The sequence below is a fragment of the Ovis canadensis genome, chromosome 15, assembly GCF_042477335.2.
Source record: "Ovis canadensis isolate MfBH-ARS-UI-01 breed Bighorn chromosome 15, ARS-UI_OviCan_v2, whole genome shotgun sequence".
Lineage (NCBI taxonomy): Eukaryota > Metazoa > Chordata > Mammalia > Artiodactyla > Bovidae > Ovis > Ovis canadensis.
Window position 1 is genome coordinate 48,340,012 of NC_091259.1, and position 22,116 is coordinate 48,362,127.

Sequence of the window (22,116 nt, forward strand, 5' to 3'; positions counted from 1 at the left end):
GCAGCATGTGGGATCTTAGTTTCCTGCTATGTACCTTGCATTAGAAGGTGGATTCTTAATCACTGGACCACCAGGGAATTCCTTACTCCACCTTATTCTAAACAGCACATAAAGAAGTCACATAAATGTGATATAAGTAAAGTAAAGGCTATTCTTACTATGATATGATGTAAACCTTAAATAAAATATTAGTAAACACAATAGAAAAATATATTAAATAATAAATATCATGACCAAATGGTCATATTTCAGCAATACAAAGATGGCTCAATATCAGTGAATCTATTACATAACTCATAATACTAATTAAACTATGGAGAAAAAAATTATGCAATCATCTCAAAATGTGCTGACATTTAATAAAGTCCAACTATATTGTTACCCTGCTTATTTAACTTATATGCAGAGTACATCATGAGAAACACTGGGCTGAAAGAAGCACAAGCTGGAATCAAGATTGCCAGGAGAAATATCAATAACCTCAGATATGCAGATGACACCACCCTTATGGCAGAAAGTGAACAGGAACTAAAAAGCCTCTTGATGCAAGTGAAAGAGGAGAGTGAAAAAGTTGACTTAAAGCCCAACATTCAGAAAACTAAGATCATGGCATCTGGTCCCATCACTTCATGAGAAATAGATGGGGAAACAGTGGAAACAGTGGCTGACTTTATTTTTGGGGGCTCCAAAATCACTGCAGATGGTGATTGCAGTCATGAAATTAAAAGACGCTTACTCCTTGGAAGGAAAGTTATGACCAACCTAGATAGCATACTCAAAAGCAAAGACATTATTTGTGAACAAAGGTCCATCTAGTCAAGGCTATGGTTTTTCCAATGGTGATGTGCGGATGTGAAAGTTGGACTGTGAAGAAAGCTGAGCGCTGAAGAATTGACGCTTTTGAACTGTGGAGGAGACTCTTGAGACTCCCTTGGACTGCAAGGAGATCCAACCAGTCCATTCTAAAGGAGATCAGTCCTGGGTGTTCTTTGGAAGGAATGATGCTAAAGTTGAAACTCTAGTACTTTGGCCACCTCATGCAAAGAGTTGACTCATTGGAGAAGACTCTGATGCTGGGAGGGATTGGGGGCAGGAGGAGAAGGGGACGACAGAAGATGAGATGGCTGGATGGCACCACCAACTTGATGGAGATGAGTTTGGGTGAACTCTGGGAGTTGGTGATGGACAGGGAGGCCTGGCGTGCTGCGATTCATGGGGTCACAAAGAGTCGGACACGACTGAGCGACTGAGCTGAACTGAACATCTATTCATGATTTAAGATACTTTAAAAAAATAGGACTAGATGGCTATTTTCTCAATATGAATAAATATATCTGTGTCAATCCAGAAGCCAGCACCATGCTTAAATGGGAAAACACTTAATGAGATGAATTCTCATTAAAGTTAAGAATATGGAAACCATATCACTACCTTAATAGTGTTCTGGACATTGTGGAAACCAAAGAAACGAGGAAACAACATAAGTTAGTGGTACATTACATAAAAGAGGCAAAATTATCATCTATAGAGTTATAATTGTATATTTGGGTAGGATCCAGAAGAAGTCATTAGAAAGCATTTTTAAGCAAAGAGAATTCAGTAAAAATGGGTGAGTGGAAAATTACTATATAGAAATCATAACTTTCATATACTCACTAGTAGGAAGATAAAATGGAAACTACCTTATTTATAATAGCAACGAAAATGAACATAGCTAGTAATAAATAATAATAAATATGTAAGATCTATATGATGTAAAGTTTAGAATATTCCAGAGGGTCATAAAAAAGGGTATGAGCAAATGGAAAGACAATTCACATCATAAGGTTGTAACTAGATTCTGAGTTAGTTTGTAAAGTTAATTCCATAAAAGCACTCTTCAGGATATTTTAGGTACATAGACAAGCTATCACTAAGTCCATATAGAACATCAAACAAGCAAGGAGAGCCAGGAAAGTTTTGAATGAGAAGATCAGTAACAGAATTCTCTTCCTACCAGATGGTAAAATATAGAAAATTTAAAATGTATAAATATATAAAGGAAAATAATTAAAACAGTGTGGTACTGATATATAACAGACAACTCAAGAGAAGGTAATAGATGCTGTGGAAATCAGTCCAAGTACAGGAATCAGATATATGATAAAGATGTTATCTCACATAAGAGAGGAAAAGATGAGTTATTTGCTAAACTATGTTAGGGTAACCAAAGAGATATAATAAAAAAAGAAGGTTGGATTCATAGCTCATATTTATACTAGGGTAATTTCTTCATGTGAACAAATAAATGTAAAAAATTTGAAACAAACAAGACTAAAAGAAACTGTAAGAAGATTCTTCTATAAACTTAGGAAAAAATTCTTTCTGAATCATTATAAACATAAAGTTCAAAAGTGACAAAATGGAAAATTGCTACAACTACTATATAAAATTAAAACTTCATGTGACAAAAATCACCATAAACAAAGTTAAACACAAACAAGAAGCTGGATAAAGCATTTGTAATTTATATCACAAGAAAAAAGCTAAATGTCCCTTTTCATAAAGCCCCTACATAATATCAAGAAAAATACCACAACCCAACAGAAAAAAAAGATAAAGAAACAACAATTCACAGAAAATACAAATGATTCTTTATTGTATGAAAAGACACTCTATCTATTGCCAGTGAGGTTAGTAAAGATTTTTTAGTGAAGAGGAACTAAAAAGCCTCTTGATGAAAGTGAAAGAGGAGAGTGAAAAAGTTGGCTTCAAGCTCAATATTCAGAAAATGAAGATCATGGCATCCGATCCCATCACTTCATGAGAAATAGATGGGGAAACAGTGTCAGACTTTATTTTTGGGGGCTCGAAAATCACTGCAGATGGTGACTGCAGCCATGAAATTAAAAGACGCTTACTCCTTGGAAGAAAAGTTATGACCAACCTAGATAGTATATTCGAAAGCAGAGACATTACTTTGCCGACTAAGGTCCATCTAATCAAGGCTATGGTTTTTCCAGTGGTCATGTATGGATGTGAGAGTTGGACTGTGAAGAAAACTGAGTGCCGAAGAATTGATGCTTTTGAACTGTGGTGAAGACTCTTGAGAGTCCCTTGGACTGCAAGGAGATCCAACCAGTCCATTCTGAAGATCAGCCCTGGGATTTCTTTGGAAGGAATGATGCTAAAGCTGAAACTCCAGTACTTTGGCCACCTCATGCGAAGAGTTGACTCTTTGGAAAAGACTCTGATGCTGGGAGGGATTGGGTGCAGGAGGAGAAGGGGATGACAGAGGATGAGATGGCTGGATGGCATCACGGACTCGATGGCCATGAGTCTGAGTGAACTCCTGGAGTTGGTGATGGACAGGGAGGCCTGGCGTGCTGCGATTCATGGGGTTGCAAAGAGTCGGACACGACTGAGCAACTGAACTGAACTGAACACACAGGTTAGTGCAAGTGCAGAAATAGCACTCTCATGCTCTGCTGCTGGAAGGGTGAACCAGCCCCGTTTTGATGGAGGACAATTTGTCAATATCTATCAAAATTTGCAATTCATATGAGCTTTGTTCTAGCATTTCCATTTTAGAAATTTGTCTAAAATTACACATATGTCAAATGGCTCAAGTTCTTCATTATCATAGCACTGTTTGTAATAGCAAAAGATTTGAAATGCTTAAACTTTCCACCATAGGGGACTGGCTACATCAGTTATGGTATTGAACACATCAACACAATGCAATACCACACAATCATAAAATGAAGGAGAAAGTTCTTTATGTACCAGTACCGATTGACCTCCAAAATAAAATTAAAAGTTCCAAAACAGTGTGTGCAATACAGTAGCATGCTATTAATTCTGGAAAAAGAAAGCATATGATATGTAAATTTGCTCATTTATTCATAAATTCTGTCTGGAAGAATGCCCAAGAACCTGATAGCAGTATCTGTCATCAGTGATAGGACCTGGATGACTTAGGGACATAGACAGAAGATACGACTGTTCATTTTATGCCTTTTATACCCTTTTATTTTGAGCCATGTGAATGTATTATCAAAAAATCCACAACGCATTGAAGTTTACGATGTAATAAAAAGGGCATAGTTACATTCCAGTCTGTCCATGTTTATCCTGAATTTGCTAAAAATAAAGCCTATTGTTAATCAATACAGTCTTTTGGGTTTTTTTTAGGCAACAGACTCTTTACTTAGTCTGGTTTTAGAATAGATCAAAATCAAGTCCCTGACTTACATAGCTTTTTGATTAAAGTGCCAGAAGAAAAATAACTTTTGCTTGAAAACTGAAGTTCCAAGACAAAAGTTAAATTTTTTTAAAGTTTTAAAAAATAAAGTTCTCAACAATAGGGATGGTAGAATCAGTTTGTTTAAAGCAATCAAACAAATATCAATAACAAAAAAGAAATCATGTTGTTTATGCTACTTAAGGGTAAGTACCCCCACTGCAAGGAGGAGAGTAGGGTGAGAGATTATATGTTACTTTCTAAAAATATTTCTTTATTGTTAAATTATTCTGATCTATTGATATATTAATTAATTTTGTAATTTTAAAAATTATACTCAGATTTAAATATTTAAAAATATCTAAGGTTCTACTGGTAGCCAAATATACATAAATGTGTTTAAGCTAGTAATAAAAAAACACAAGTTTAAAAGAGACACCAATTTCTTTTTTTGACTAGTAAAATAGTAACAGAAAAAATATGATACTTAATGCAGGTGACGGTGTTGTGGAAAAGGTACTCTCATCATTAATGGTGAAATATAAACTGGTCCCTTTCCCTTGTTTTAACTAAAATTTACAACATATAGTTGTAAGAAATAATACAGAGAGAACCTATGAAGTCTTTACCCATGTAATTCTCTTTTAAAAAATAATTTGTCGGTGTCAGTTAAGAATCTTTAAAAATTCACACTTTCAACTAGCAATCCCATTTCTTGGAAACTATCCTAAAAATATCATTAAAAGGAAAGAAAAAGCTATGTCCATAAAAATGTTCATTCAATACCATATATAAAATAAAAATATATTCATATACAATACATAAGTTAATAAGAAAATAGTTCATTAAATAATAACATATACACTAGGTAGACTATTCTACAGCCAATAAACCACATTTGTGTAGACTATAAGGTAATTGACTTAATATCTATGCTGAATGTTGATTTAAAAGATATAAAATTTTATGTACAACAGTGAAAAATATTCATATGGTCAATGAGTGAGAAAGAGGAGGAATTATGGTTGATACTTTGTCTCTTTCAAAACTTTATACAACATAGTTTCAAATTTAATTTTTTTCAGATTTTTTCCAAATTTTCCAAACTCAAGTTTTCCTACTTTTGTCAGAATTTGAGAAGCAAAATGAGGTGAAAGATGGCTACTTATTAATCCAATAAGGATAATTAACTTTCCCGCATGAATGGGAGACTTTTGCTAGGAAAGAACCACTTACTTGCATCTTTCTCTGGAGAAGGAGGGACCTTCTGCCCCAGGCAGGTGCTACTGACTGGCTGCACCTGCTTCTCTGGGGGCTGGGCATTGCCCATGGGCGGCACCTTCCCCTTGGGGCTGCTGAAGAGGTCTTGGGAGTCCTTTCTTGGTCCAGATTCTTGGAGAGAACTCTCAAAAGATTTGTCTTTGAGTCTGAAGGAGGAGAAGAGTGAGGTCCTTTTCTTGGGAACCCTGGAAGCATCTGGGACTGTCTCCCGCAAACTCACTTTCTCCAGGAGTGTGGGGACATCTTCGATCCTGCCACAGGGTTGGGGCACACATGCAGGAAACACCTTGGATGGCCGGCTGGGCAAACTGTGGGTGCCAAAGGCAGGGGCAGGAGGGCTCAGGGCTGAGGGCTGGGCAGCCCTTGCAGTCGGGGAGCCCAGGGAGAAGAAGGCCGAGGCCTTGCTTGCCACGTCTCTCTTGGGGGATGGCTGATCGCTGTCTTTACTGGAGCTGCTTTTCCGAAAGCTGAATGAGCGAGTGTAAGCATGAGGTGGGCTGGTGGGCAAAGTCTTTGACTCTGGCTTGGCCCAGGCCTTCCTCCCACCGTCAGAGTTGGGGAGGAGCGGCTCCAGGGACCTCCGGATGGCGTTGGCTATAAGCCGCAGTGGAGACTTGGGTGGGGCCGTGCTTCGCTCCCCAGGAGCCCGTTCAGCTGGGGCCCGCATCTTCTCCTGAGACTGTCTCTGGGCTGGCAAGCTCTCTTTCTCTGCCCGAGGAAGCAGCAGGGGGCGGACAGGTTTCAGCACACGGCCTCCTGTACCATTTTTAGTGCTCTTTTGGGAAAGTCGTGCCCCGGTTTCCAGGTGCAAGTTCTCAAGATTAGAGTCATTCCAATCCAACAACCAAGTCTTCTGCTCCGGAGTGAGAACCAACTTCTTTAAGCCTGACTTCTCTGCCAGCTCCAACCCACCATCCTCTACCCTCCTGGGTCTGCTACTCCCTTCTCCAGGCTCCTCTCCAGCCCAGGGAGACAGCGGGTGGTCTGGCAAGCACCTGTCCTTCCCTTCAACAGGGTGTGGGCCTCTGTGGATGCTTCTGATGTCCCTAGGAGGGGCCACTGCCTCCTGACACCCATCAGAAGCCGTCTCTGCAGGGCTGGGTGGCCTGGAGCTCTCAAGGCCGTCTCCACCAGGCCTCACCAGGCAGTATTCCATCCGCTCCAGTACCTGTCCATGAGGCAGACGCAGGGGGAGATCCTTGGGTGGTCCATGGGCTTTGGCACGCCTCAGAAAGATGGGGGTGGATGGACTGAAATGACCTCTGGAGATTTGTGAGGGGGTGTTGAAAACTGTCACCTGGAAGGGACAGGCAAAACCCAGCAGTGGTTCAGAAGCTCCCACCATTTACTTACATGAGGAGGTGCATTGCATCCCACAGTCCCCTCCCTTCCTCTCTTCAGATCTCAGACACCCAAAGTCAAAAAGAATTCTGCCTAGGGTGATTTCAGAGGGCCACTCTTCCTTCTAAGTGGCTGCCTTGGAATGGGCTAGAATTGGCCCAGAGCCTCCATATCACTGATCAAAGGCTTACCTGAGTCTTAGATTAGATGGGTAGAAAGCCAGAGGGAAGACAAAGTCATTGACAAGCTCCCAGACCAGTGAGGGCAGGGCTAGCCTGGCCCGTATGGGTGGCCAGGCACATGCAGAGGCTCAGCTATGGTCCCAACGGGCATATCCTACCCATAGGTATGGTCCTCCAACAACCAAGAAACCAAGACTTTTTTCCTTGGAGACCATTAAAGAGAGACAACTACCCTCTCTGGCTTGGAACTGTGGTGGCAGGAAAGACTTTGGGATCTTCCAATAACCCTTTCAGCTATGGTTTTTCATGTATAGATGTGACAATTGGATCATAAAGAAAGCTGAGCACCAGAGAATTGATGTCTTTGAATTGTGGTGCTGGAGAAGACTCCTGAGAGTCCCTTGGACAGCAAGGAGATCAAATGGGTCAATCCTAAAGGAAATCAACACTGAATATTCATCGGAAGGACTAAAGCTGAAGCTCCAATAATTTGGCCACCTGATGCAAAGAGCTGACTCTTAGGAAGAGACCCTGATGCTGGGAAAGATTGAGGGCAGGAGAAGTAGGGGGCAACAGAGGATGAGATGGTTGGATGGCATCACTGAATGGACATGAGTCTGAGCAAACTCCAGGAGACAGTGAAGTACAGGGAAGCTTGGCATGCTAAAAGTCCATGGGGTCAAAGAGACAGACATGACTTAGCGACTGCACAAGGACCCTTTAAAACCTGATTCATGCCTCCCCATTGAGAAGGCAATCAATCATTGCCAGCACTCAGGAGCTTGGCCCTTGGCAGAGGGAGAACATAACAGACTTTAGAAGGAGAGGTTGCGTCCTGCCCAGAGCTCTGGTCATGGGACAGGAGCTTCTCAGGAGAATGAAATATTCTGTCTTGGATGTTCTACTTCCCAGAGTCTAGAACAGGCTCTGGCAGGTAACAGAGGCTTCATAGATTCATACTGAAGGAAAGAGTCCAATCCTGTCTATCTCGGTGAGGCCATTTTCTGTTCAAGTGGGATGTTGCTTCCAAGGTTCTCAGCTGTGACCAAAGGCCCTCTCCATTCTGTACTTGCCACCCTATAGCTGCCAGCTCCTCAATACCCTCTGTGAGGTCATCAAGGGCAGAGCATAAGCCCAAGCATCTCTGCACCCCACAGTCCAGCCCAGATTTCAGGCCTCATAAAGTCTGCTGAGTGAGGCAGTGGCTGGCTATGCCCTTGGTGACTGAGAAGGAGCAGAGTGCACTTTTGTGAAAGGCACAAATGAAGAAGCCTGGGGTGGGCTCTTGACAGAGCATCTCTCTGGCCCTGGCTTTGCAACTGGGGTGACCTAAGGATGCTAGGAATCCAGAGCTTAGTGTGGAAGTAGGGGGAGTACAGGCATCATCCTCATGCCTGTGCAGGGCCCTGAAGGCACTTACCTGAGTAAGGGAGGGACTGTCCAGGGCATTCAGGTCATCAGTCGAGGAAGAGGAGGATGGAGAAGGAGGAGGCAGGGGAGGACAGGCTTCCTTGGGAGGCAACACCGTCATTTTGTGGTTCACTGGTATGAAATCTACCAAGGAAAGAACATGCTCTCCATTACGGAGTTGTGGTTTTTCCTTATTTTATCAAGAAAAGGGGAGGTTTATCAGTGAAGCTCCATTCTATAAATTGAGTCACGAGAGGAAGATGCTGGAGACCAATTCAGAGGTCCTGGAGCCCAGAGCCTGGGACTTGGAAGAACAGGCACAGGAGTGTCAGGTTCCTTAGGGGAAGGAGGTCTCAGGATGAAAAGTCCAAGAACCACTATGTCTCACACCCACAAGAGAATGCTTCCCGAGAGAGGGAAGAGGGGTCTCCAGGGTTTTTCTGGGAAACAGACATCTACCTCTAATGTCTGCCCTAAAGCCATCGTGGTGGGGGGCTGGGGCTGCATTATATTCCTTAGTCAATAAACAGGCCACCTGAGGCCTCTTCCCACAAGAGGCTGGACCATTCGCCATGGGCACGGATGGGGTAACACAGGAGAGGCAGTCACAGCTGAGGAAAAGGGCTCCTCCTCTCACGGGTGCACCAAGCGGCTCTCGGACGAGATGGCCAGACTGACGTTTTAAGAGAACTCGAGGGAGGGAGGTCGTAATGAGCATCAAAGCATCTGACGCATACGGAGTGGGGTTCATGCCAAGCTCCTGCTGGTCAGGGAACAAGCAAGAGAGAGTGCGTGTGCTCAGATGGACAGGAGAAAGGAGCGTGCCTGGGACTGAGGATGAGCCTAATTCTGAACTGTGGGAGCTGAAATCAATTAGTCTCATTACAACAGAGTTCTAACAGATGTCGCCTACAAGACCAAGCTCATTGCCTCTCTCTCCTGAGGGCACGCACCACGTGTGGACGTGTACCCTCTAGGAACCTTAAATCCGGGCCTCCCCGCTGGCTCAGTGGTAAGAATCCGCCTGCCAATGTAGGAGTCGTGAGTTCAATCCTTGAGTCGGGAAGATCCCCTGAAGAAGGAGATGGCAACTCCAGTATTCTTCCCTGGGAAACCCCATGGACAGAGTAGCCTGGTGGGCTACAGTCCATGGGGTCACAAAAGAGTCAGACGAGACTTAGCGACTCAACAGCAACAAACCTAAACTCTCGAGAGTTTTGTTTCCCTATCATACCATTTCAGTAACCAGTCCTCAAAGGGATTCAGAAGATGCCATGCTCACTTGCAGATTTACCCACCAAGTGTCTGACCTACCAGCCCAGCCAGCTCTCCTGTAAGCCCTCCAGGCACATAAAGGCTGTTCTCCAGGGAAGCTCGCAGGAATACCTGTCTATCCATTCTTGTCAGAATCCTTACTTCTGGCTGCTCGGCTGACCCATTTCCATTTCCCTCCAAGGCATGAGATTTCAGCTTGCTTCTTAACACGATCCCCTGGCCTCAGTTTCCCCAGAGCTTTGACTGAGAGGCCCCTCCTCTGGGACTCATCCAGGCCAAGCCAAACCCAAGCTCACCACAGAAGGAGTTCCCTCCAGACCACCAGGGAGCCACACAGGGGGTTTGCCAGCGCTCTGACCTGCTTTCCTCTCTCAAATGCAAGCATGTTGGAGCATGCATCCCAGGCCTGGGCTATGAAAAGCTGGCCACACACACGGTCAGCAAGCTTCCCAACGGAAGAGCTCCAGGGGGAAAAGGTAACTCAGGGAAACAGATCTGAGAGTGGCAGGAAGGAGCTGCTGGGGACAAAGGCCACACTGGCTGCCAGGAGCTGACACAGGTGGGGGTGGGCAGCTGGCCGGCCTGCCTGTCACCCCAACGAACCCCCATCTCAGTCCACGATTAGATGGTTCGAGCCTAAAAAGGCAAAAGCTGTGAGTCAGTTGTTGCTGTGCTTCCTGTCCTGGGCTTGCCAAATTCCTGCTAAATTCCTTCTCCTCCTCTTCCTCGCCCCCTCATTCTCCTCTTTCTGCCATCTCCTGAATCAAACTCCTGAACTTGTCCCAAAGTCCCCTCGGCTCCACAGACTGCCTCTTTGTTCCTCTGAGGAGCAATCTGGGAACCTTCTGATACAGAGCCAGGACACCTTGGGAATCAAGCTCACAGGAGAGCCTTGGGGCTCTCAAGGTCATGACCTGGGAGTGCCCCCCTCTCTTCTTTATCTAATTCCCACCCCCACCCAGTGAGTGGGGTCTCTCTCCACACATGGCCTCAAGGGTGAGGCCTCAGAACTGGGAGGCGGCCCTGAGGAGATGGAAGCAACGCACCTGCCATTCAAGTCCCAGCCTGGGAGAGGAAGGGGGCGCCAGAGCGCAGCTGAGAGGCAACAGGAAATCTCACCCACCCAGGCCTTCTGAGGCCATCCTCTCAGAGGATGGTGACCGGGAGCCTGGAACACCACCCCCTTCACACCCACGCCAGCTGGCTGATGCCGAGCGAGTTACGTAACCCTCAGGTTTCTCATCTGAAAAATGGGAAGCCTAGTGCTGTTTCATGGGGAAGCTGGAGAAAGAAAATGGGATTAAAAAGAGGTGCTCAGCACAGAGCGCAAAGTAAATCCCACAGTGAACAGTGAAAGTCGCTCAGTTGTTTCCGACTCTTTGCCACCTCATGGACTATACAGTCCTTGGACTTCTCCAGGCCAGAATACTGGAGTGGGAGCCTTTCCCTTCTCCAGGGGATCTTTCCAACCCAGGGATCAAAGTCAAGTCTCCAGGCAGATTCTTTACCAGCTGAGCCACAGGGAAGCCCAAGAATACTGGAGTGGGTAGCCTATCCCTTTCCAGCAGATCTTCTAGACCCAGGAATCGAACCGGAGTCTCCTGCATTGCAGGTGGATTCTATACCAACTGAGCCATCAGGGAAGCCCTAGATGCCACATGGTAGCTAAATATGAATCCCATTCCCTTCCTCCCATGCACACAGGTGGTGTCCCATAAAGGCACTGCTGAACCGCTAACCTGTTTCAGGGGAGACTGCACACACCCACCCTGGCCAGGACTTCTGCAGCTCAGGGTCCAGAGGCTTCATTTTCACTTACAGCTCACACCCTTCTCTGTTGGCCCTTTCTTGTTTTGCTTGAAACCTTGGCATGGTCCAGCCAGGCTGCCTGACCTCTACGGGAGCCTCAATCCTGGGTGCCACTGGCCCTTCCAGTCCCATCGTGCAAAGGGGGTTGATGAACAGACCAGAATCCAGATTGCAGATCCTCCCATATCCTCCCTGGGTCAGCTGCCTCTTCTTTGGGCCCTCTGGCAATACAGACATTTCCCCCTGATCCTAGAGATCATTCTGGTGAGTGTGGTCAGCTGGGGGAGAGTGATAAGGGCAGACACACAGCCCACTCCATCCACCTGTCTGGGGCTGGGGCCTGAGCCAGCCTTAACAGGGCAGTGAAGGGATGGATGAGACTACCCCAAGCTTTGCTCCCTTCTTCAGGACCAGCCTTGCCTACTGGATTTCCTTTCTGGCACAATGAAGATGACTGAAAGATGGCTCCGGGGATTTTCACAAAGACTGGGATCCCAGGGTGCAGCTTCCCCAAATTTGGAGCATAGGCAATTCTTAAATCCTCCCAAAGTCTTGGAGCGCCCTCTAGGGGCTTCAGCTCAGGCTGAAGTCATGGTCTCTGTTCCTCCGCTCAGTTCAACTGGTTTGGTCCCAGACTCTTTAGTTAGTTCCTCCGTTAATTTATTTATTCATTCCGAAAGCAAGCACTGGGTGCCTCCTCTGCTCCAGGCCCATACTAAGCACTTAGCCCCTGGAAATGATTCAGACTCGAGGCTGACTCTCAAACTTTTATATAGATTTGAGAAGCAACAGCTGATACTCCTGGGTTAACTAAAGATATAGCTGAGAAACCACGCCACTGGTTAGCAGTCTCCTCTCCCCTGTGCCTCCTCCAGGATCCCCCACCCTGCTGGGAGGGTCACCTACCAGGCTCCCAGCTCTCACTGGCCCCCACCCCCCACTCCCCGACCAGGACCTCCTTGAGGGCGAGGCCAGACCCCTCATACCAGTGGCACTCAGTAAAGACAGCTGGAAGAGCGGGACAGAATCTGTGCCCAAATCGACCCACCCATAGAATTCCCGTGGCTGAGGAGGGGTTGAGGTGGGGGAGTAAATGAAATAACATGTGAAAAAGGCCTGACCTGGGCCTTCACTGAAGGTTAATTCCCTCCTTCCCCTTACCTTCCTTGCCTGGAACTACAGAATGGCTCGAGTCATTTTAGGTTTTTCCTGGTGACGTGGCCTGCCCAGGTGTGCGGCCCTGGTCCAGAAGTGCCCATTGTCCCCGCCTGGCCCAAGGGAAAGGGGCTGCAGGTCTTGGGGTTTCGGGGAGAATGACTCACTGACCAGGAGTCAGTGATGACTCAGAAGGAAGAAGTTAACTAAACTAGCACACTATTCCAGCTTCATTTCTTTTTTTTTTTTTGGTCTAAGCCAAGGCTTTCCTGGGTCCATCTCTCTTACAGCAAAGTCTGGAGAGGGAGCGTGAGGGCAGCGATGAACTTGGAATCAGATGAAGAGTCCGTGCCCGCTCTCAAGATTGGAGAGGGAATTCCATTTCTGCTCGGTAACTAGGGTGGCGTCAGGCGCGGGCTGGCCCTAGGACGTCGCCAACCGTGCGCGCAGTCATTGCGCCCCCTCGTGGGAGCCTGCTGCCTTGGCACCTGCTGCAGGCCCTGGTACTGGTAGCCTGCTCAGAGAAAGAAGTAGGGGGTGGGTGGGTGGATGGGTGTGTGAGTTCTTTCATTGCTTTACCCACTACTGCTCAAGCTTAAGCTGACAGCCCCAGCCTAGTTCCAGTGAACTGAACCAAAATGTATAGAGCCCCTGGGCCACAGTTTCATCTTTGTTTCAAGAAGCTTGGAGCTCAGGCCCCTTTCAAGTGCAGTTGTAGAGTTCTAAGGCTCGCTGAAGGTAGAAAATCCATTGGAAAGTACTTCGTCTAGTGAGCAGCGGAAATGGAGTCAAACATACATCTCTTTCCTTTCCCCTCACATCCAGGAGGCCGGTTCAGAGAGGACATGTGAGGAGTGAGAACAGCTGCCCCTGAGAATTAATCAGACAGCTCCTGCCCGCCCCCACCTTCCCCAGGGAGCTCATGACTCACTGGACTGGAATCTTCTCCCACTCTGGTATTCGCTGGGAGTTGGACACTGGAAGCTACTGGCCCACTGCAGAGCTGTGGTGGGAAAAATAAAAAGGCAGGGGAGATGAGGAGGGAGGAAGAGTCTGTTAAATGGATAGGACAAATAGGGAGTTGTCTCCTATGGCCCATTTGCCAAAAGCTAGTAGACTCATGGTCATAACTGACTGAGCCCCTTTACTCAGGCTGTCCCTGTCTCTATAACACACACCGCTAAGTTTTCATTCATTCAGTCATCAAACATTTACTGAGACACTGCTGGGGGCCAGGTACTGCCCTCTTTCAGAAAAGATCTCAAATTAAGTGCCATCATTCTAACTCACCCATTGGTAATAAGCACGTGTACTTACATGCTTATGTGCATACATGTATACATATATGCCTATATGCACACAGGCATATTTAACACATCTGTTTTTAGCAGAGCAGCTCTTTGAAGCTGAAGTCTAACATCAATGCCACAACTGTGTCATAGAGGAACCAGAGCTGCTCTCACTGAAGCCTGGAAGCTGCAGAAAACACCAACCTCTTTCCGTGTTACCCCCAGAGTCCCCAAGCCCTTTCGATTTTAACTGAACCCCTGTACAATCCATGGCCACGACCCCTCCTCTTGTCCTGGTTCCAATGGAAACACGCTTGCAGGATGCCGTGGGCTGGGTCTTGAGAATCAGCTGAACAAAATGAACATCACAGGCAGAAGAAATGGGTCTCGGCCATTTGGGGCCTGAGAGTGGGCAGCGGGATATAAATGTATCCCATTCCCACACTGGGCCCTCAAATTTGGCCTCTGTGGTGGCCCTCTTTCCTGGAGGCATCTGGGGCACTTATGCAAATGCAGATAGTGGGCCCCACTCTCGACCCAAGACATCCGAGTCTCTGAAGGAGGGAACCTAGAAACCTGCCCCTTAAATGGTATTCTTTAGGAACCACTGAACATGGTGTTTTAGGGGAGCATTATGGACTGTTTTCTCTGACCTCTATTAGACAGGGCTCAAGTTCTATTTTAAACCATCATCATGGACATGCTCTATGCTGAAAAACTTTAAGAAGCTGATGAGCTGAGGCAGTCCCAGAGTCCTTTCAAAGGTGGTAAAACATATATAATATTAAAATCACCATGTTACCATTTTCACGTGTAGAGTTGAGTGGCATCAAGTACATTCGCATTGTTGTGCAAACAATACCTCCATCCATCTCCAGAACTTGTTCTTCATCTCAAATGAAACCCTGTCTCCATTAAACAATAATCCCTAGCCACCCTCCTCCCCCAGGCCCTAGTAACCACTTTTCCATACTCCCTGCCTCTACGACTTGAACGATGCTGGATGCCTCACAGAAGTGAAATCATACAATACTTGTCTCATGGCTTAGTTTCCTTAGCATAATAACTTAAAGGTCCATCCATGTTATAGCGTGTGTTGCAAATTCATTCCTTTGTAAAGGTGAATGACATTCCATTGTGTGGATATAGCACAATTTGTTTATCCATTCACCTGTTGATGGACATTTGGGCCAGTAACCTTTCTGCTATTGTAAAAAATGCTGCTTTGAGCATGGTGTACAAATGGTGTACATTTGGTGTACAAATGGAGTCTTTGTAAAGTGATGTCCTGGTATTTTTCAGCATCCCTTCAGCTAAACTCTGAGCCATTTATCTAGGTGAAAAGTGTGGTTAATGAAACCCTGTAACACCCACAACATGATGCCAACCCTACATTATCTGCTAAGTGACAGACTCACTGTAGCCAGCAACACAAAACACAGCACTCAGACTACGTCCAAGATTGTAACCTTACGATGCGGTCTGCTTGGCAGTGATGGGAACCATGATGGATGAAGGCAAAACTGACAGAAGATCGCTAGAAAGTCACGAGGTCTGTCCACTTCTGCCTACTCTTGTTTCTTATTCTGGAATTAAACTGGACTGTCAAGCAAAATCCTCTGGCCACACTGCCTTGATCTCTCCACCCAACCCCATCCTGGGAGAAACGCTCTGTCATACTTCCCTGTCATGCTCTTACCTGCCAGCAAGGGGCGCTACATAAAACAGCCTTGGGAAAAGTGTGGCTGCATTTTCTGCAGAGGCATTGTTCAAGACACACAGTGCGGAGAAGGAAATGGCAACCCACTCCCATAATCTTGCCTAGGAAATCCCATGGACAGAGGAGCCTTGTGGGCTACAGTCCATGAGGTGGCAAAGAGCTGGACATGATTGAATGACTGAACAACAGCAAAAAGTACCAAGTGTACAATCCTAACCAGCTAGCTGATCATTTGAAAGCTGACTGTGTCAAAGCCACAGAGAACCTGTCTGTTAGAGCTCATTCAGTTAGTAACCTTTATCAAGTCCCATGTATGTTTGTTAAAAATAAAATAAAATTGAAAGCCTTTGTATTAAAAAAAAAAAAAAAGACACAGTGGAATATCCCTCTCAGGAAATTTCCATAGGGTGAAGCATCAGGAAAAGTGGAACTGAGACCTGCAAACCAGTGTATCTTTTCCTCGTGAATAATGAGAAATGATTGTTTCCGTTTGAACTGTGGCTTCAGGAAAACTAAGTATCAAATGACTCCACTAGACAACAGTTTAGGATCATAGTGTGCCTCTCTGAGGTCTAAACCTCCTAAACTGGTTTTCACTTTCATGTGTATATAGATATCTTGAGACTTTATCTTGAGGCGCTCTTTCATATATAGAGACAATTTTGTTTTATGGCTCTCTTGTAAGTTGTCTAAAATCCCCTGCAATCGAGGAGAGAGAAGAAATGGAAGGAAGGAATGAAAGGCTGGCAGGCTTCGTATACGTAACTGAGGAGGCTGGAGCCCAGGGAGAGGGAGAGTCCTGCGGTACCCAAGCCTCTGTCCTCTGCATGTGCTAATCCTCTCTGGACAGCACCACAAATGGTCCTGAGAAAATGTGTTTGGATGACAATCTGTCCTTTTAAAAAACAGCTCACATGGGAGGGTCAACCCAGAATTTGCAGGATTCCAAGCCCCAGCTCCCGAGAGCATTTCTAGGTTCACGTGGAAGTTCTGCTCTTGGCCACCAGAGGGAAGCACAGGACAAGCGGCGCTGCGGCTCTTCCCAGGGACGCTCAGGCCGTTGGTCCTGACGGTGGCAAGTTGCTGTTAGCCTGTTTCTTCACACCCACGGGTTAGCAGTCGCTCTTGACTAACTCAAAACACTCAATCCGAGGCCACCTTTATTAAAACAAGCTGGAATGCTAAAGACAGCTACTTCTTAGAGTGTGGAGCACCCAGCACTCACTAAGTTGTGAGTCCTTGGGAAAAGAGTCCGTTTGCACACCTGTAAAATGGGCTTCACGCTACTTACCTCACAGGGTCACCCTGAGGAGGAAGTGGCACCATGTATAGGCAAAGCCTTGACCAATACAGCTCTCAGTGACAGGGCATGTGTTCCCACACGTTCCACAGGCCCCAGGCACTGACAGGGGCCCTGTGCTGCCCCCAGGGAAACTGCTGCCCAGGGCTACCTGTGGCCCAACAGCAGCTGGAGCTTCCCTTGCGGGCCACGGAATGCCAGAGGGCCCGTCAGGAGATATTCACAGAGGAGACTGCTTCAGGCGAGAGGGTCCTGGTCCTGGGCCACCCCTTATCTCTGCCTGTGACACACGATAGCCAGTCAGGCCCCTCTGCCACCTTCCCACTTGAGATTCCAAAGCTCCCTGTGGAGAGGGAGGCTGGCCCTGCATCCAGTCCCCTCACCCCCAGTCTCCCAGCTCCACCGCCTCTGAGCCTGGGGGCCAGACGTTCTGTCCCACGGTCCCCCATGAGGAAATGCTGCCCGTGAGAGTCAGTCTCTGTGCCCCTCCCCACTCCTGCCCCCGTGTCCCAGGGCCAGGCAAGCCTGTCTCTCTCCCAGGCAGGCTCTCTACTCACCAGGCACAGCTTCGGGCTCCCCGAGGTCGTGTGGAGAGACTGCCCTGGTCAGGGCCTCCCTCAGGGAGCTGTGCCGGGTGAGGGGCTTCAGGAGGGGTGGGAGCTGGAGTTCCAGTCGCGGGGGTCTTTTGTCAGAGGGCTCCGCATTGGAGGCCTCACTGTCAGCGTGGTCCAACTCTGCATCGGAGCTGGAAGGTGGAGGGACAGAACAGGTGAGCTTGGAGGCCTGCAATCCCCCACCCCCACCATGTTGTGCCAGGCCCAGCACTGCCTCCCTCAGACACAGGGCTCCCAGGGAAAGGGCTGTCGTCTCGTTACCTCCCTGCCTGGCACCCAGCCTCTGGCTTGGTTCGGGGCTGAACTGTGTCCCCCCAGATTCACAAGAAGTCCTAACTCTAAGTACCTGGAAATGGGATTGCTTCTAGAGACAGGGTCTTTACAGAGGTCATTAACTTAAAATGAGGTCATTAGGGTGGGCCCTAATCTAATCTGGCAGGTGAAAGTGAAAGTTGCTCAGTCATGTCCGACTCTTTGTGACCCCATGGATGGTAGCCCACTAGATTCCCTGGTCCATGGGATTCTCCAGGCAAGAATACTGCAGTGGGTTGCCATTCCTTTCTCCAAGGGATCTCTCCCACTCAGGGATTGAACACGGGTCTCTTGCATTGCAGACAGATTCTTTACCATCTGAGCCACCAGGGAAGCCTAATCTGGCAGGAGTCGCCTTATGATTTTCCTTACAAGGAAATTTAGACACAGGTATACATAGAAGGAAGGGGCTTCCCAGGTGGTAAAGAACCCGCCTGCCAATGCAGGAAATATAAAAGATGCGGGCTTTGATCCTTGGGTCGGGGAGATTCCCTGGAGGAGGGCATGGCAACCTGCTCTAGTATTCTTGCTTGGAGAATCCCCAGGGACAGAGGAGCCTGGCAGGCTACGGTCCACTGGGTCTCAAAGAGTTGGACGCTACTGAAGTGACTCAGCATGCACTCATACATAGAAGGAAAATGCCACATAAGTGAGAAGACCACCCCCTCCAAGCTGAGGACAGGGGCCTGGAATAGTCTCCCCTCATGATCCTCAGAAGGAACCAAGTTGCAAGTGAGTAGGGAGACTAGCGTCCCAGAGCTGTCTGCCCAGCCCATCCCGCCCCCGTCCTACGGCAGGGGGAGCATACCTGCTGTCATCGCTGGTGACCAGCACGCGCACGGCCAGCACGTCCTGTCCAACCACATCCTCCCCGGGGCTGATCCTCACCGAGGTCCACTCGGAGGGTGGCGGGGAGGCGGCTCCACCTGCCACATCCCCAGGCTCGGGCTCCGGGATGCTCTTGGGCTTCTTGGGGGAGGTCGGCTCATCTGTTGAGAGGAGAAGAGGGTCTAGAGAGATGGTGGGAATGGACAGCCCTGCAGGGAGCCTGCCCCTCCTCCAGAGGCTTGGGTGGGCTCTCCAAGATAGACCTCCTCCTCCGTGCCATCACTGGGTCCCCACCACTCAGCCCGCCAGACATCCCAGCATTTAGAGCACACATCTTGTGTGCTGGGCATGAACACACACACCATCCCATTTAACCCATAAAGGAAGGTTGAAACGTGCAGGGGCCCACCGCAGGCCCACCAGACTCTGCACTGCTCTTGTCAAAATCACACTGTGCTCCTAAACCCAGCAGTAACTTCTCATTTCTCCTCTTACTTGACACACCAGCAGCCTCTGACCCAGCTGATCATTTCCTCCTTCTAGAAGCAGTTTTTCTTTCAGGACAGCATAGCTGGCTCCCTCCTCCCCATTGGCTCTCCCCTTCTGTTTCTTTCCGTGTTCCCCTTTCCCCAGGACCTGACCTGTTAGCACTGGAAGGTCCCAGGACTCAGTCTTTCAACTGCTTCTCTTCTCATCTACACTCATGTCCTTGATGACCTTATTCAGTCTCATGACTTTAAATAACCCCAGACAGCACGGACTCACACATCTCTCTGTCCAACTTGGACATTCCCCTGAATGTAGATGCATGCGCACAAAGGCTTTCTTGGCATCTCCAGGGAGATGTCCAATAGATACCTTAACCTCACATGCATGGAAATCGCCATCTCCACCTCTCCCCCAGCCTGCCTCCCCATGGCCCTCCCATCTCCGTAAATGGCAACTGGGGCCTGCTGGTTGTTCCAGTCAACACTTCAGTGGCATTCTTGACTCTTTTCATTCTTCCACTCTTCACTCGAGCTATCAGCAAATCCTGTTGGCTCTACCTTGAAAATACGCCAGGAATCCAGGCACCTGTCACCACCTCCTCTGCTACCACCCTGACCCCAGTGGCCATCATCTCTCGTCTAGATTATAGATACAGACTCAACTGGTTTCCCTGCTTGCTTTCCCTCTGGCTGCGCCCACCCTTCAGTCTGTTCTCAACAGCTGCCGAGTGACTGTTGAAACTGCTGTATGATGCAAGCAACCCAAAGCTGGTGCTCCGTGACAACCTAGAGGGCTGGGATGGGGAGGTAGGTAGGAGGGGGCTTCAAGAGGGAGGGGACATAGGTATACCTATGGCCGGTTCATGATGATGTATGGCAAAAAACCATCACAACATTGTAAAGCAATTATCCTCTAATTAAAAAGTTGTGTTTTTTTTTTTTTTTAAAGGAAGTCAGAGAATACCACCACCTCCTCTCACAAAGCTCTAGGGTCCCTGTGACCTCATCGCCCAGTGCTTCCCTCCTGGCTCTCTGCTCCGACCACATGAACACCATGCTGACTCTCCCTCACTCAGCCCGCCTTCGTCTCAGCCCCCAGCTCAGAGGTTCTTGCCTCTTCCTCCTCTGTGGAAGGAGGGGTTTAAAGAGCAGGGCTTGCTCACCCACTACCTTCAAGCCTTCAGCCAGCTGTCACCTTCTCAAGCAGGTGACCCCAATCATCCTCCTCAAATGGGAACCCACACCCTCAGCACTCTCCTTTCCTCTTTACTTTTATCTATAGCATATCACACCTTCTAATGAACTACACACATTCCCCATTTATTTTGTTGTTCTCTCTCTCTCCCATGCTGAGAATAAAGGCAGTGATTTTTGCCTATTTCTTTCTTGCTAGTATTGTGCCTGGTGAAGAGTAGATGCTCAATAAATACCTGTTAAATGGATCAATGAATCAGTTGGTGAATAAATGAGCAAGACAGGCAGCCCAGGCCCCAGTTCCCTCTTGGCCACTATCAGTGACCTCCTCTCTGGTCACAGTGGCAGAGGAGTCCTTCCTCCTCTCTGAGGATGACACTGCACTTGATCTTGGTTCTCCCTACACATCCCCCAAGGTTATCCTCTTCCCTGTGCCATTAATTCTTTGTCTCCTGCATCTTTTCCATAAGCGTTTACATACCCTACCATTTTAAGAAAACTGTTTTTATTCCCAGGCCATCCCCACTCCCAGCCAACTCTCCTTCCTTCCTAGTCTTCTTGGAAGAGTTGGTTGCACTCCCTTTCTCCATTTCTTCACCTCGCATCACTCACTCCGCAATCCCCTATAATCCTGCCTATATCTCCACTATCCAAATGACTCCCAACAAAGCCCCCAGTGCCCTCCATGTTTCTAAATCCAATTCACTAGGCTTTGGGGCCCTCCTGCAGCTCTTGCACTCTGCTCCTCGCTGCTCCCAGGCTCACTTTCTCTCCCTGCCTAGCAGACCGTTCCATCTCAACCATTGTTGGATGGTTTCTAGCCAACCCTTAAGTGACAGATTCTTCATGCTTCCACCTAGGCCCTCCCATTTTTTCACCCACACGCTCTTTCTGGGAAATGTTACCTACTCCCTAATTCTATTTACCATCTGTGAAGATAATTCATTTTTATGTGCAAAGCCACACATTTTAAAATATTATACAGGTCCAATAAAACATGTTTACAAGCAGGTGCAGCCAGGTGGTCCCTGGTCTGTAAGCCCTGGTACAGTGCATGCTTGCTTGTGAGGACATATATGTACCCTTCTGTACTGGTGAGGCTGTAGATGGAGGGGATGCATTTGGGGAGTAAGTGTTATAATTGAATACTTGACTATGTAGTAATAATAATAGCAGCAGCTTTTGCTGAGTACTTTTATGAGAATTTTAGCATGTAATAAGTCTATTAAGTGTCACACAAGATTCTAAGAAAAGAAGTATTATCCCCATTTTGCTGCTGAGAAAACAGGTGTACAGAGAGTTTAAGACACCAGCACGCAGTAGTATATTTCCTCAGAGGATGCGGCCTAATCTGTAGTCTGTGAGCAGAACAGCACTACAAATGGGCCCCAATATGCATGGGGGTTATTCTATGAGTTTGGACTGGGATGCGTCCCCAGTTCTTCAGTCCCTCCCTGTAACAGAGTTGTAGTTTGTCCTATGGCCTTGCAGTCCTTCCCACTAAAGAGGAGGGGTGAAATTCTCTGTCCAGTTGCCCTGAGGCTTGGCCTGAGGCTTGCTTTGACCAGCGGAAATCAGTGGGCATGATGTGAGCTGCAGCTTTCAATGTCCTTGCTGTTTGGCTAGTCCACTTGCGCTCCGGTTTGTTGGCCATGCGAAGAGCTTGTCCCTGGTGACTACTGCCCCTTCAGCCTAG

General features: G+C 47.5%; 1 protein-coding gene across 16 annotated transcripts in view; it reads right to left on the bottom strand.

Annotated features, from left to right (window-relative positions):
- The window catches only part of MICAL2 (microtubule associated monooxygenase, calponin and LIM domain containing 2), a 240,788-nt gene that overhangs the window by 55,619 nt on the left and 163,053 nt on the right, over positions 1-22,116 (bottom strand). For all 16 annotated transcript variants that reach the window (XR_011249327.1, XR_011249329.1, XR_011249328.1 and 13 more), the window contains 5 exons: positions 18,719-18,899; positions 17,542-17,729; positions 13,607-13,678; positions 8,447-8,580; positions 5,459-6,800 (listed from right to left, as the gene is read on the bottom strand). Coding sequence is in view for 12 of the 16 variants with exons in the window: in XM_069554368.1 (XP_069410469.1) it covers positions 5,459-6,800; positions 8,447-8,580; positions 13,607-13,678; positions 17,542-17,729; positions 18,719-18,899 (1,917 nt within the window). In the remaining 4 variants the exon portion in view is untranslated. The remainder of the gene's footprint in view (positions 1-5,458; positions 6,801-8,446; positions 8,581-13,606; positions 13,679-17,541; positions 17,730-18,718; positions 18,900-22,116) is intronic.